Source organism: Silurus meridionalis, chromosome 17 (genome assembly GCF_014805685.1).
Source record: "Silurus meridionalis isolate SWU-2019-XX chromosome 17, ASM1480568v1, whole genome shotgun sequence".
In the NCBI taxonomy this organism is placed as follows: domain Eukaryota; kingdom Metazoa; phylum Chordata; class Actinopteri; order Siluriformes; family Siluridae; genus Silurus; species Silurus meridionalis.
In genome coordinates this window covers 24415437-24428648 of record NC_060900.1, presented here as the reverse complement: position 1 = coordinate 24428648, position 13212 = coordinate 24415437, and the positions used below count along the sequence as shown (strand labels likewise).

At 37.3% G+C, this 13212-nt stretch overlaps 1 protein-coding gene across 1 annotated transcript; it reads left to right on the top strand.

Moving 5' to 3' along the window:
* Nucleotides 1-962: 962 nt before the first annotated feature.
* zgc:153738 (uncharacterized protein LOC558115 homolog) lies at nt 963-12682 on the top strand. The gene is made up of 19 exons (XM_046871527.1): nt 963-1168; nt 1768-2095; nt 2372-2491; nt 2562-2753; nt 2899-2970; nt 3666-3871; nt 3991-4075; nt 4410-4517; nt 5264-5339; nt 5895-6001; nt 6114-6221; nt 6307-6371; nt 7032-7114; nt 8018-8125; nt 8236-8435; nt 9668-9754; nt 9865-10042; nt 11456-11694; nt 12259-12682. Exons 1-19 carry the CDS (start codon nt 1158-1160, stop codon nt 12376-12378), a joined length of 2493 nt encoding a protein of 830 aa, XP_046727483.1. The 5' UTR covers nt 963-1157; the 3' UTR covers nt 12379-12682.
* The last annotated feature ends 530 nt before the right edge of the window (nt 12683-13212 follow it).

Sequence of the window (13212 nt, the reverse complement as noted above, 5' to 3'; positions counted from 1 at the left end):
TATTAAATAATTAATAGAAAAACATCAAACACACACATTAATGATTATTTAACATAATAAAAAGGCAAAATTTAACATTGGTTTTAAAACTATATTGACACCCTATATTTAATTTTAGCCAAAGTATGTACCAGAGAGAATTGATTTAACCCCCTGGCAGAGGCAAACTTATCAACCTCATCTTTTTTTTTTATCAATATAACAATTACATGAATAGTTTTACACCCATCTGCATATATTAGATAAGATATACCTTTAAAATATTTTTCCAATAAAATTCAAATTCTTTATTTTTTCTTCGTCCCACAGTGGGGAAGATTCTGTAGAACAATGATCAGCTTTTAGTGACATCTAGTGCCTTCATCTGGCTCACATGAGAAAAACTTCTTTGCATAAGAAGTTTGGATGATCTTCTATTTAACTATTTGTTCAATACCATTCAATTACATTTAATTACATTCAACAATGGACATAATCCGATAGCAGCTTTACATACAATGCCTATAAGTTTATACTTTATAGGTTTAACCATAATGAGTGATCCAGTGGTGACAGTGGAAAGGACACAAGTTCTGTTAGGGATGGTCCTAAAATGCAGAACTGTTCATTGTAGTCCTAAGCCATTGTAGCAGTTTCTATTAATCAATTGCATTTGCATTATAATTGTATATTTGAATACATTTGTACATATAGAATATTAGTTTTTTAATTATACTGGTGCACCTTCCCACAAGCAGTGTTTTTGTGTGTAAAAAATATTATATATATATATATATATATATATATATATATATATATATATATATATATATATATATAAAATTGTGACATTTATTGGCTAATAACTTGCCCAGTTTGACGTTGTTGTGATCCGCGCATGCGCATATTCCGCCGCATTTCTTGCCTGACTTACAGCTGGCAGCAGTTTGACTCGCTTCCTTCTGCGCATGCGTGAGCGGCGTCCCGTTGCCATAGTTACAAAGTTGACGCTTGTAACGACGTGGAATTCCGTGAGGGAATTAGGGGTGTGTAGCGGTTTTTATTGTTTGCAGAAAATCGCAAAGGAGCAGTTTTAAATAAATAAAAAAAAACCGCAAATCGATACAGCAAAGTAAAAAGTATAAGATTTTTAAGGATATCAATTTTCAGACAACGCCATGTCTCAAAGGTCAGTTTCCTGCAGAATAAGTGTATCTTTCCTCGGTGTGTTGCTTTGTATTTATCAACTCCTAATTTTTTATTGAATTTGACATCATAGAATCAGTTGATAGTATTGTTTAGAAATTAAAACTGAACTTCTATTATCCAGTTACTGTAAATGTTAAAACCTTCATTATGAAAGTACATTATTATGCAGTGTATTATATTAAAATGGACTGCTTGTTTTGAACAAATTTAAAGCAAGATAATAATTTCCACCCCAAACCAACCCCAAACCACCCCAAAGCCACCCCAGAACACCACAAAATTGACCACAAACCCATCAGCCTATGCCAAGCCCTCAAAATACCCACTCTATACTCACTGGTAATCCACCCAAAATACCCCTCAAGCCCCAAACTCACCCTGAACCAACCACAAAACATCTCCATACCCACTGTTATCCCACCCAAAATATCCATACCTTAGCCCCAAACCCACAAAAAAACCATCACCAAGCCCATTGTAACCCACCCCAGTATAAGTGATTTGACCTGCACATTCTCATTATAACATTTGGCTTCCCCTTGTTGTAATGAACCTTTCATATTTATATCTATTTTGCAGCACATATAACAAACTGTGGACTGACGCTCACAAGGAACTGGATGATCTTTTGAGTCAGGAGCTTCCCCCCGAGCCCTTACCACCTGAGAGAGACCGCGTGGTGTTCTTTCAGCGCCTCACCACCCTGTATGTGCGCTACGTCAGGATCTTCAGGCAGCTGGAGGAGGCCTATGAAGAGATCGTCCACCCGCAGAAGAGGAGGCTGATCCGGGACGTACTAAATGAAGTGATTGGACGCGTGCTGGAGCTGAAGAACGAAATGGTGGAAAAAGAGTTCTCCGAGTACCATTATATGGATGATGTCATCCAGGATTTAAAACTGATGCCTGTGCGTTTGTCATCCTTATTGTTATGTTTGCAATTCGTTTAATTAGTCTTTTGTTCGAATTGGGTTTAAATGTAAATGCAGTCAGACCTCCAGTCAATGGAGGTTCACATTTGTGATTCTTCATATATACAAATTTCTCATCAGCGAACGAAGGATAGGAAAATTTTTATGAAGCTAATGACTTACTAATGATTTGCATATGATTTACAAATAAATTTGTTTGTATCCTCTCTTATATTCCTTTTTCACCATATCATTAATTTCCTTCGGTTGTAGGAGGATCTTGAGATTCCAATCCCGAAATATTTCAGTAGAGAAAGGAGTAAAGCCTTGCAGGAGCAAGCCGCAGTTCTCCATAGCATATTGGTCCAGAAAGGAATAGTGGAGAAACCAAAAGTGGGTGGAAAATATTCTCTTATGTTGATCACATGACCATGCTGATTCTGAAGTTCTGAATTTCCTGTAGTCTGCTGCAGTGCCGCTAATGAGTCAGGAGGAGGCCATCAGAATCATTCAGGTGTCAGAGAGGGCGCGGCAGGGTTGTCTGAGGACCAACATCATGAAGGAGATCCGCAGGGACGCAGAGAGACAGAGGAAGGCCGCGGACAAGGGTGCTGGTGGAGTGACCGTGGAACAGGCTGCTATTCAAATTCAGAAGGTGATGTATCACATTTAGGCCACGCTAACTTGGTTTTTAAATCAGAATAAAGTTCTGAACATTTTTAGCACAACATTTATACAGACACAGAGAGGGGGAACTGAGTTACTCAGATCTGCTCTGCACTTTATCACTGTCTCTGCAGGTGTGGAAAGGTTATGTACAGAGGAAGAGGACGAAGCAGGAGTGCGAAGATGAGATGATTGCTCTAGGCATGGTGAGCTAACTAACTAACTAACTAACTAACTAACTAACTAACTAACTAACTAACTAGCTGTGTTTTTAAATGAGTAATACAGTAATCCCCCGCTTTACCGCGGTTCGAATCTGGTGCCCCCGGTTTATCGCGGGTACCGTATAGGGATTTGTTTTTATGGATTTTTATGTTAAAATAATTACATTTATCAATACAAATGTAATTATAAATTATAAAATGAAGTAAAATGTTAATACAGTACAGTACTGTATACATAAATTAGCATTTCTCGAGTGGCATCAGTTTATCACAGTTTTTTGTTTATCGCGTAATCACCGCGATAAACGAGCGATTACTGTATCAGGAAGAACACTGATGCTATTTTAAGTAATAAACAATATATTGATGTATTATTTATTTATTTAATTAATTATTTATTATCATTTGTTTTTTATATGAATTGGTTCTAAAACCCAAATTACTTTATATAAGAAATGTTCAAATTAGGTATTACTAGCTGTTCAATTAGGTATTTTATTAAATAATAATAATAATAATAATAATAATGAATAATAATCATCATCATCAATAATAATAATAATAATAATAATAATAATAATAATAATAATAATAATAATAATGTCCACTAGATGTAGCTGTGACACTGTAGTGAGGAAATCAATTCTCTGGTCTGTCTCTCCCTGTGTTCACTGTAGTCCATGAAGCCCAGTCTGGCTCAGTTACCCCCCTCTGTGCTCCTCGCTGAAGACAAGAAAGCTGCAAGGAGGGCAAAGCGAGAGGAGCATGAGGAAGATTACCAGAAAGCTCTGATCTCTATCTTTAATATTCTTCGAGAGACAGAAGGTCCAGACATGAAGGAAACAATGAAGGATCAAATCAGACAGTGGTTCATTGAGTGCCAGTGAGTGATTAGATGACACAACGTTTAAACCCAACAATGTGTATGTGATGATTGAGTATTTCCATACATATTCCAATTGTCGTTGCGTGTGACTTTTTTATGAACTGTACGTCTTTCAGTGATGCAACAGGCTCCTTTCCTGAATATCCGAAAGAGGAAGAGGGCGGTTCGGCTGCTATTTTCGCTAATAAAACACCTGAGCAGGTAAATGCGAGACTGTTAAAACCTCACTATAAGTGTGTTGGTATGATAAGTATTAATAGAGTTATTAACACATTTCAGCCTAAAAACATTATTAAACATATTCATTATAGTGTGCAATAGAATTAGGGATTAATGATTTGATTTAAAAGTACATTTTCCAATGGGAAATGAAGCAGTGCAACAGCCGTAAATGTAATAGAATTGGTTATAATAGATTTTACATTGAATACTAATTTGGATTGAAGTTTTACATATTATAAAATAGCAAATGATTAAATGTTGGAAAATAAATAATCTACGATAATATTTGCATGTTTTGTAAATCTGTGTGAAGCTGATGGAAGAGATGGCAGCTACAGAATTGGATGAAGAACAAACAAAGCTGAAAGAAAAGGAACAGCAGAAAGACAAAGCGAAAGGAAAAGCAAAAGGAGAAGAGCAGGTACGTATTATCCAGTGCTGTATTCTCCTCACTGGTCCTTGAGCATTTTGTAGCACACTTGTCGGTAGTTGCATAATCATCTCGACATCACAGACGTCATCTCATTGTCACCTTCGAGGAAATATGATGCAGGGATCACCACTGTGTTATGCTTTTATGCATCTCAGAATAGGACCACTATACAGACAAAAGTTTGTGGACACACTAACCAGATGTGCTTTTGTGCTTTTTGAACATTCCATTCCAAATTTTGTCCACATTTGCTGTTATAATAACATCCATTCTTCTAAAAAGATGTCTTACTAGATTCTGGCATGTGCTTGCAAGGCACAAGGATGTTAGTAAATTTAGGTAGTGATGTAGGTGAGGTGAGGAGGTCTGGGATGCAGTCAGCATTCCAATTCATCCTAAAGGTGTTCAATAGGGTTGAGGACAGAGCTCTATTGAAGGAGATCTTCCACTCAAACCCACTCTAACTACACGTTCATGGAGCTGGCTTTGTGCACAGGGGCATTGTCATGCTGGAACAGGTTTTGGTCTCCTAGTTCAAGTAAAGGCAAAATTTCATGCTATCCCACCCAAAGACGTCCTATACAATAGTGTGCCTCCAAATTTGTGGTATCTGTTTTGGGAAGAACCACATATGATTGGAAAAGTCAGCTGTCCCCACATGTCTGCTCATATAGTGTATAAAGTGTACGTATAGCTTGTGTGTCGTTTGTGATGTTTTGCAAACTGTTTTACAGGAAACTGAACCTGGACTGAAGCTGGGGCCGTCTGAGTTTCTGAACGAGCTACAGAACAACCACAAGATGTTTACAGGTAAGTCAGTAGTTTTTTCAACCAAGATTATACTGCAATTTGGTAAATTCACAGTTTATTCCCATTTATTCCAATTCATTCCCATTAAAGTTTTCAGTCTTGAAAATTCCTGGAATTTTGAAACCCTATATAAAACCATCACACCCACATGTCCTGGTTGAATGTTTTTTTTTTTTTATTGTTTAACTCTTTCCTGTTAAAATAAGCTTCACTCTTCTGGAAAGTCTTTCCACTAGATTGGCTGTGGGGATTAGTGTTCAGATAGAGATGTTTAGTGAGATCAGGTACTAATGTTTGGACGTTGTGGGTTCTGTAGTTGTCTGTAGTTTTAGTTCCAGAGGTGTTTATTGGTGATGAGGAGATCAGGGCTCTGTGCAGGACATCTGGGCTTGATGGTCAGGAGTACACATAAGTTATTATCATAAAAACGTATGCAAATCTTGTGCAAAACATTCAGTTCTCTGGTTCTCAAGAAACAGATTAGCATAACTGTAATGATCACCTCCTATTAAGTACTCTCTGTATAGGTTGCTTTTTGTTTGCTCTCACACACAGAGGTCTGGAAAAAACGTGACGAGTCCTACAACTTCAGCCAAAGACATGACGCCGAGCTTATTAAAGAGGAAAAGAGGAAACAGCTCGATGCAGAAATAAGACTGCAGGTCAGATTAAAGCCTATGTTTTAATAATGCAGCCTCAATACTCTTGATTTTACTCCTGAAAACCCATATCTTAAGCAGAACCCTGAACCCCCTGACCTGTCTGTGTGTACAGGTGGATGAGCTGATGAGGCAGGAGCTTGCAAACTGGAAGATAGCAGTGGAAGGAAAAAAAGGCAAAGGCAAAGGCAAAGGCAAAGGCAAGGGCAAAGCTGGAGGAAAGGTCCTGGTCATCTTAAAGGTTTCTTTCTATTGTCTGCCTGATGTGTTTATTGAGCTAACATGCTTTTTTCAAACTTTCCACACAGAAAAAGAAAGCATCGAAGAGTGGGAAGAAGAAAAAAAAGGCAGACCGAGACCTTACAGCTGAGAGGTGACTTGGTTTTTTTTTAATCAAATATATGTTGTGTGTAGGCAATAAAACACTTAGTGAAGCTCAAGTGTTGGAAAAGAATAATTTTAAGTGCTGTGATGGAGCAAAAGATCTGAAAAGATACCACACTAAAGTCGATCATTTTCCAGCATGTCCATACATGTTTCAATCCACTTACATGATAGAGAACGACATGTACTTTTTATCCATTTATTGTTCCATTTAATATCATGGAAACAAGTTAGTTACTGGTGTCACATGATACCAGCTATAACATGTTCCTTCACCAGCAATTTTTTATCACTTAAAATTATTTTGAAAAGAAAACACAGCTTATCATGCTATCGAGAAATCCCCCAGAAGTGTAAGATGTCTGAAACATTACTTTGACAAAGCTCTGACACAGGACACTCCAATATATTTGAACTTCAAAAAATGTAAAAAACCCAAATTTTTTCTTAATAAAACTATAACTGTGTTAATGATTACAGACATTATAAAATCTTTTTGGTATAAGCAGAGACATTAAAAGCGAGCTGTTACTATGGAAACGATCACATGTTAGAACAAACCCTTAAAATCAGCGTGTGACTTGCTGTCAGAATCCAAAATTCAGCATAATAAAGTCAAACATATTGAATGTTTTGAATCTGTCCTCAGGAGCTTGGAGTCTCTGTATGAGGAGCTGGTGGTGGAAGGTCTGCTGAAACCTGCCCAAAACGTGAAACTACATGACTTCATAGGTCTGAACCTTTGAACCCCTCTCTTGTGTACAGTTCAGTGTGTTAGTGTTTAGTGAGTCACGTGAGATGACGGAGTAATGAATACTTTATGATTGACAAGATAATGTAATATGATATATTGTCTCATTCAGCTCAGTTAGTGAAGATCACTTAAATGAAAATTATTTTATTATAGGATTATTATATTACAAATACAAGCCTAAATCTAGACATACACTATATGGCCAAAAGTATTGGAACATCTGACTTTTCCAGCCATATTTGCTTTTTCCCCAAATTGTTACCAGGAAGTTGGGGGCACACAACTGTATCGGATCTCTTGAAGGTGGTAGCATGACATTTCTCCTTCACTTGAACTAGGAAACTCAAACCTGTTCCAACATTACAATGCTTCTTTCCAAAAACCGAGTTCTATGAACCTATGGTTTACATGGGTTGGAGTGGAAAATTTTGAATGGCCTGCTATAGAGCTCTGACCTCAACCCTACTGAACACCTGTCAGATAATTATGAATGCTACTGCATCCGTTTGGCTGAATGAGCACAAATGTCTATAAGCATACTCGAAAATTTAGAGGAACATCTTCCTCAAAGTGTGGAGGTTATTATAACAGCTAAAGGGGTCTAAATGTGAAATGGGTGTTTAACTTGTGAGGTGAGGTGTCTACAAACCTTTGTTCATATAGTGTATTTGTTCGTTTCAAGCTTATTAAAAAAAAAAAGAACATTTTAGGCTTGAAATTAGCATAATAAAATATATTTTTCAATGGAACTGGTTTAAACATTGCAAATTAAAAATCTTTAAGAAGAGTGAGAGAGAGATGATAGTTTTGCTCAATCAACCATTGTAGGATTATCTCTGTGCTGATTATAAATCAATTCCTCTATATTTTCTCTGATCCAGGAGACTACAGCTACCTTGGCACAACTCTGAGGCAGACCGACATTGAACCCATGCCTTCCCTATCTGATGTGCGCCAGGTTATAACTCTTTGTGCCGTCCTACCCCTGGGTATGTTTACTGTTTAGTCCGTTCACAGATATGTATTTAATGCTAATTTAAAGCTAATCTCTCTCTCTACTTTTGTGTTCTCATGTTTTTGTTTTTTTGCCGTGCTGTAGGGTCCCAGGCGATCCATGAGAAAGCCCCTCTTTTAAAGGCCCTGCTCCTGGTGGGGCCTTCAGGAGTGGGGAAGAAGATGCTAGTCCATGCTATCTGCCAGGAGACGGGAGCGAACCTGTTCGACCTTTCCCCTTTGAACCTGGTTGGAAAGTATCCAGGAAAGAGTGGGCTGCAGATGATGCTGCACATGGTGTTTAAGGTGAAGATAATGTGGCTTAGATAATTGGCTTAGAGGAAGTGGTGGAAGATGGATGTGGATGCCTAATCCAGTTTCACATTAAGGCTATCCATTTTATTTTTAAATTACAATTTGGGAAGTGATAGACGATGGCACAATTAAATTGTTTAAACCTGCTGACCAATCACATTGCAAGAGGGGAGGTGCACAACAAAAAAACAACATGGAAGACTAAGTGCATTCGGATTTTTTCTTTTTTTTTGCTGCCAAAATTGAAACAACCTCTTCATCATCACTGTTACTCCAATGTTTATTTCCTTTTCATACCAAGCTAGGCTAATTAGCAAGCTAGCTAATACCGCTAAGAGCAATGTTGTGGGTACAGCATACACACCATATGATTTTTATTCTGTTTTATCACAAATAAGTGATATATGTTGTTTCCCATTATGTGTTCTTATGTGATCCTGTCTTTGTTTACTCATTCAACTTGCGCCCACGTTTATTTTCAATACACAAGAACGCGATTACAGAGGATGCAGGAAATATACACGGCTGTGTTCTTGATATAGTGGATGCATCAGATGCGGATGCAACCGAACCTACTCAAAGTCCTAAGTAATCGTAATATACACTATATGGCTAAATTGTATTGGGACATATAATTTCATATTGTCATACAGTATGTGGCTTTCCCAAATTGTTCCCACAAAGTTGAAGGCACACAATTTAATGGGATGTCTTTGGATTTGGTAGCATAACATTTTGCCTTTACTTGAACTATAAGACCTAAATCTGTTTCATCATGACAATGCCACAATTTAGATTTATGAACTTACAGTACATCTCAAAAGAATGATTTTGATATATAATGTATATCTGATTGTTGAACATTTGAATTTATCTTGCAGAAGCATTTTAATAAAGCCACACAAGCTTCTATTCTGGAGTAAATCTTAACTTCTTAACTTAAAATCTTTAAATAAATATTGAGTTCAAAGAAATAATTTGTGAAGCCCTGCTTTACAATATTGTTCCAATGCGCCACCTACTGGGCCTTTCTTTTCTGCTGTTTAATTGTTATTCCATGTAATTCTAAGGACGTTTATTGTGCATTTTGTCATTCTAAGGTCCTTGTTCCTACTGTTCTTCATGAGAACACCATTCTGTTCTTTGCGCTTTTAGACCTTAGAGCATAGGAATTCTGTAATCAGCAGAATTGAAAGTGATTTCAGGAATTGTGTCCTATCCAGGTTGCCAGATTATTGCAGCCATCTGTGGTGTGGATCGGAGATGCACAAAAAATGTTTTACAAGAAAATACCAAAGGAGGACAAAGCGGTAACAATTTTGTCCTAATTTAATATATATATTTATTTATTTTTAATAAATGTATGTAAGCTTTAAAAGTTGCAATGCATTACTAACTCTTTTCTATTTTATTTTTACAGTTGGATCCAAAGCGCCTGAAGAAAGATCTGCCGAAAATCCTTAAAACTATCAAAGGTGAGGATCGTGTCCTTATCGTAGGGACAACAAACAATCCACTCAATGCAGACCTGAAGCTCCTGTGTAAGTTTTACACCAAGATAATCCTCATACCCCGGCCGGACTACGCCTCCAGATTCGGTATGTCATCAAAACAGTATCTAGCATTTGTTTAATTATTATTAATATACACTATATGGACAAAAGTTTTAGACACCTGACCATAGGTTTGGTATGAGCTTTTTGTACATCCCATTCCACAGTTATTGCCTATTTGCTGTTATAATAAACTCCACTCTCCTCAACACACTCAATGTCATGCTGTAATAATTAGTGATTGGGTGGAGTAATGGTATAATGAGTTATAACACTATGTCTCAAAGCATTGCTGGTACACAACATTGCTGGTACACAACAGCAATTTATTACCATTTATGATTTTTCATTTAATATATCTTGGGCTAATTCAAATACAAAAAAAAAACAAAGGCATTGAATGCTACACACGGAGCACTGTGTTTCCCCACAGACCATTATTACTGACGCACCATCCACTAAACTCTGGACTGCTCTTGGGTTTCATTTAGAAATAAGAAGGAATATATACAAAACGGTTCAAAACCTTGCGAAGGTTGTGTGCTCTTTTTGTGTTGCCAATTCCCCTTCTGGCCTTCTGTGTTTCCATGTTGTGAGTACGCAGGGCTCAAAGTTTACTTACAAGTGCGCAATTTCTCCTGTCAAGTATGGGGAAGGAGAAGATTCAGGCCAAAGAACACAACAGAATGTTTCCAAAGTTTGGGATCATTTGAAAGTCAAACATAAAGAAAACACCATACCGAGCGTTTAACCTTTTTAAAAAAAAAATTTTAAGTAATTTAAAATAGACTTTTATTTATAACTTTTAAATTCATATTTTTGCATTTGCATTTTTATGCAATATGGCAATTAAATGCACTAAATTGGTTTAGATTTCACAGATTGCAATTTCAGCAATAAAATGTCTAAAAAAGAAACAAATTACTAGTTCATTTTAAGAGACCCGTCTTATTTTGCTCTGAAGAAAAAGTCCTTCTTAACTCGATTAATCGACGGACTAATCTGTTGAATACTAGATTACTAAAATAACCAATAGCTGCAGCCCTAAATATATCACACTTTAAATTTAATTTATAATTGCATATAATATTGGGTAATCAAGGTGCAACTATAAACACGTGTTCCCCTTAGCGGCCTCTCTTTATTATCGTTCTTCAAGTACAAATTTGACAAAAAAAATCTCTGTCTTCAGATTACCTTGACAATCCAAAGAGGCATGAACTTCTTTTTCCTAAAACTTCTTTTTACAAAGTGCTGACCCTGGAGAGTTCTTCCCTCCAAGTTTTACAAACGTCTCTTCACCATACAATATCAACAATGCTTTTAAATCTGTTTATGTTAAGAATCCTTTATACTAAAGTCTCTGTGAATGTGCCTTTATTAGGGAAATGTTAAAGTTAATCTATTATATCAAGGGCAATAACATTAATATTAAAACCTTCATTACTGATCCTGCAGTCATGTGGAAGGAACTGATCCAGAGGAACGGCGGTGTAGTGACCAGCGCCCTGGACCTCAGCTCTCTGGCCAAGATCTCAGATGGATACACGCAGGGTCATTTGGTGCAGGTGGCGAAAGAGATCCTGACAGAGCGGCGTGTTCAGCAGCTCGCTAAACGCCCGCTGACCATCAGGGAGTTTGTCTCGCCTCTCTCCAAGATCGACCCTGTGTTCCAGAATGAAGAGGAAGCCCTCAAAGTAATCACTGTTTATTGATTCCAGTAATTAAGAGACACACATGAAAAAAACTTGGCTCTGTAGATTTTAACCCCCTTGGATTTGCACAAGGGTGCTTTGGATAGTTAATGGTTACCTTTGTTGAAAAAAAATGTGCATAGTAATTGGAAATTACACTGAAACCTCCTTACTAAAAAAACTTACGTCCCTGTACTGCGCCTGGGCAAAACATAAAAAGCTTTGACCTACGTCATTTCTGCCTGACGTTTATTTACTGTCCGGCACTTTAAAACCTTGCGGGAATGACAAATAAATGTTTCGCAATCGTTTTGCAAGACTCCGTTTTCACAGTCCACACTGCGAGATGAAAAAAACGTTTTTACATTTTCTCCACTTTGATTAGTATTTTTCACAAGCTAAATTTGAATCAAAACGTCTTCACAGTGTGGACAGAAGGCCAAAACGGCGAGAAAAAATATGCGTTTTTAAATGAAAACCTATTAGAGTGTACATGGCCTCAGATATTCAGATGAGACTGTACAGCTTGTTTTGTAACTCTGACTATTGACATGTTTTGTTCCACAGACCTGGTATGCGAAAACTCCTCTGGGGAAGAAGCGAGTGAGAGCAGCTACGGGGATGGATGGAGAAGAAAGTGCAGCGGCTAAAGGAGGCAAAACTGACAAAAAGAAAGGAAAAAAGTAACTCCACCAGTAGCTGGATCATTTTTTTCGGCAGTGTTGGCTGAAGTGCCTTCTTCTCCACCATGGTTGAAGATTGAAGTAATCAAAATATTAAAATATTTTATCCTATTGTTCATCCTCATTCTGTGAACTTCCTGCACAAAATGCACAAAATTATTCACTAATTGTATACACCCTGAAGTTAATGCACAGAGAGCAACGCGTATTAATGTTTTATTTGTCTAAAAGCTGCTCAAACTGTTAAATTCTGTAAAGCTGCTTTGAGACAATGTCTGTTGTGAAAAGCGCTATAGAAATAAACTTGACTTGGCTTGACTTGACTCAAAAGGTTTAGGTTGTTTTTTTTCTGAAGACATGTTTGACTTTCTATACAGTATAGCATGGCTCTGTAACTCTGTGTCCATAAGTCCCCACAAATACAGTGTCCCTGTAATGTCACATTTCCATTGATGTGTGTTTGTTACCTAACTTGTAACTCAACTGCAATTATAGTATCATGTACATGTGGGTTACATCTAGAATTCATATGATAGAACGATGATAAACATTTCTAAATGCATTTTATAACTAAATGCCTTTATAAATCTAACTTTTTAAACTTTGCCATTAACAATCATCAGGACCACATGAAACAGAGGAGCTTTCTTGTTTTTTTGACACCTACACCAAAGCTGGGAGGTGAAGAGTGGTGAAGTGATAGAGGTATGTGACTCGGGATAGTTTCAAGGTCGGCTAATAGGAGAAGGGGATTTGGGGCCTGGGGTTAGAGCTCTGCCATTGGTCTCGGGTGAAGCTGTGAAACTGAGATGCTCCCCTTAGACGGGGATTTAAGAGA

Excerpts from the sequence above, each read along its gene's own strand:
- zgc:153738 (XM_046871527.1), top strand. Across the intron at positions 7,115-8,017 it reads GAAACTACATGACTTCATAG|GAGACTACAGCTACCTTGGC; the intron begins GTCTGAACCTTT and ends TCTCTGATCCAG. Across the intron at positions 8,126-8,235 it reads TTGTGCCGTCCTACCCCTGG|GGTCCCAGGCGATCCATGAG; the intron begins GTATGTTTACTG and ends GCCGTGCTGTAG.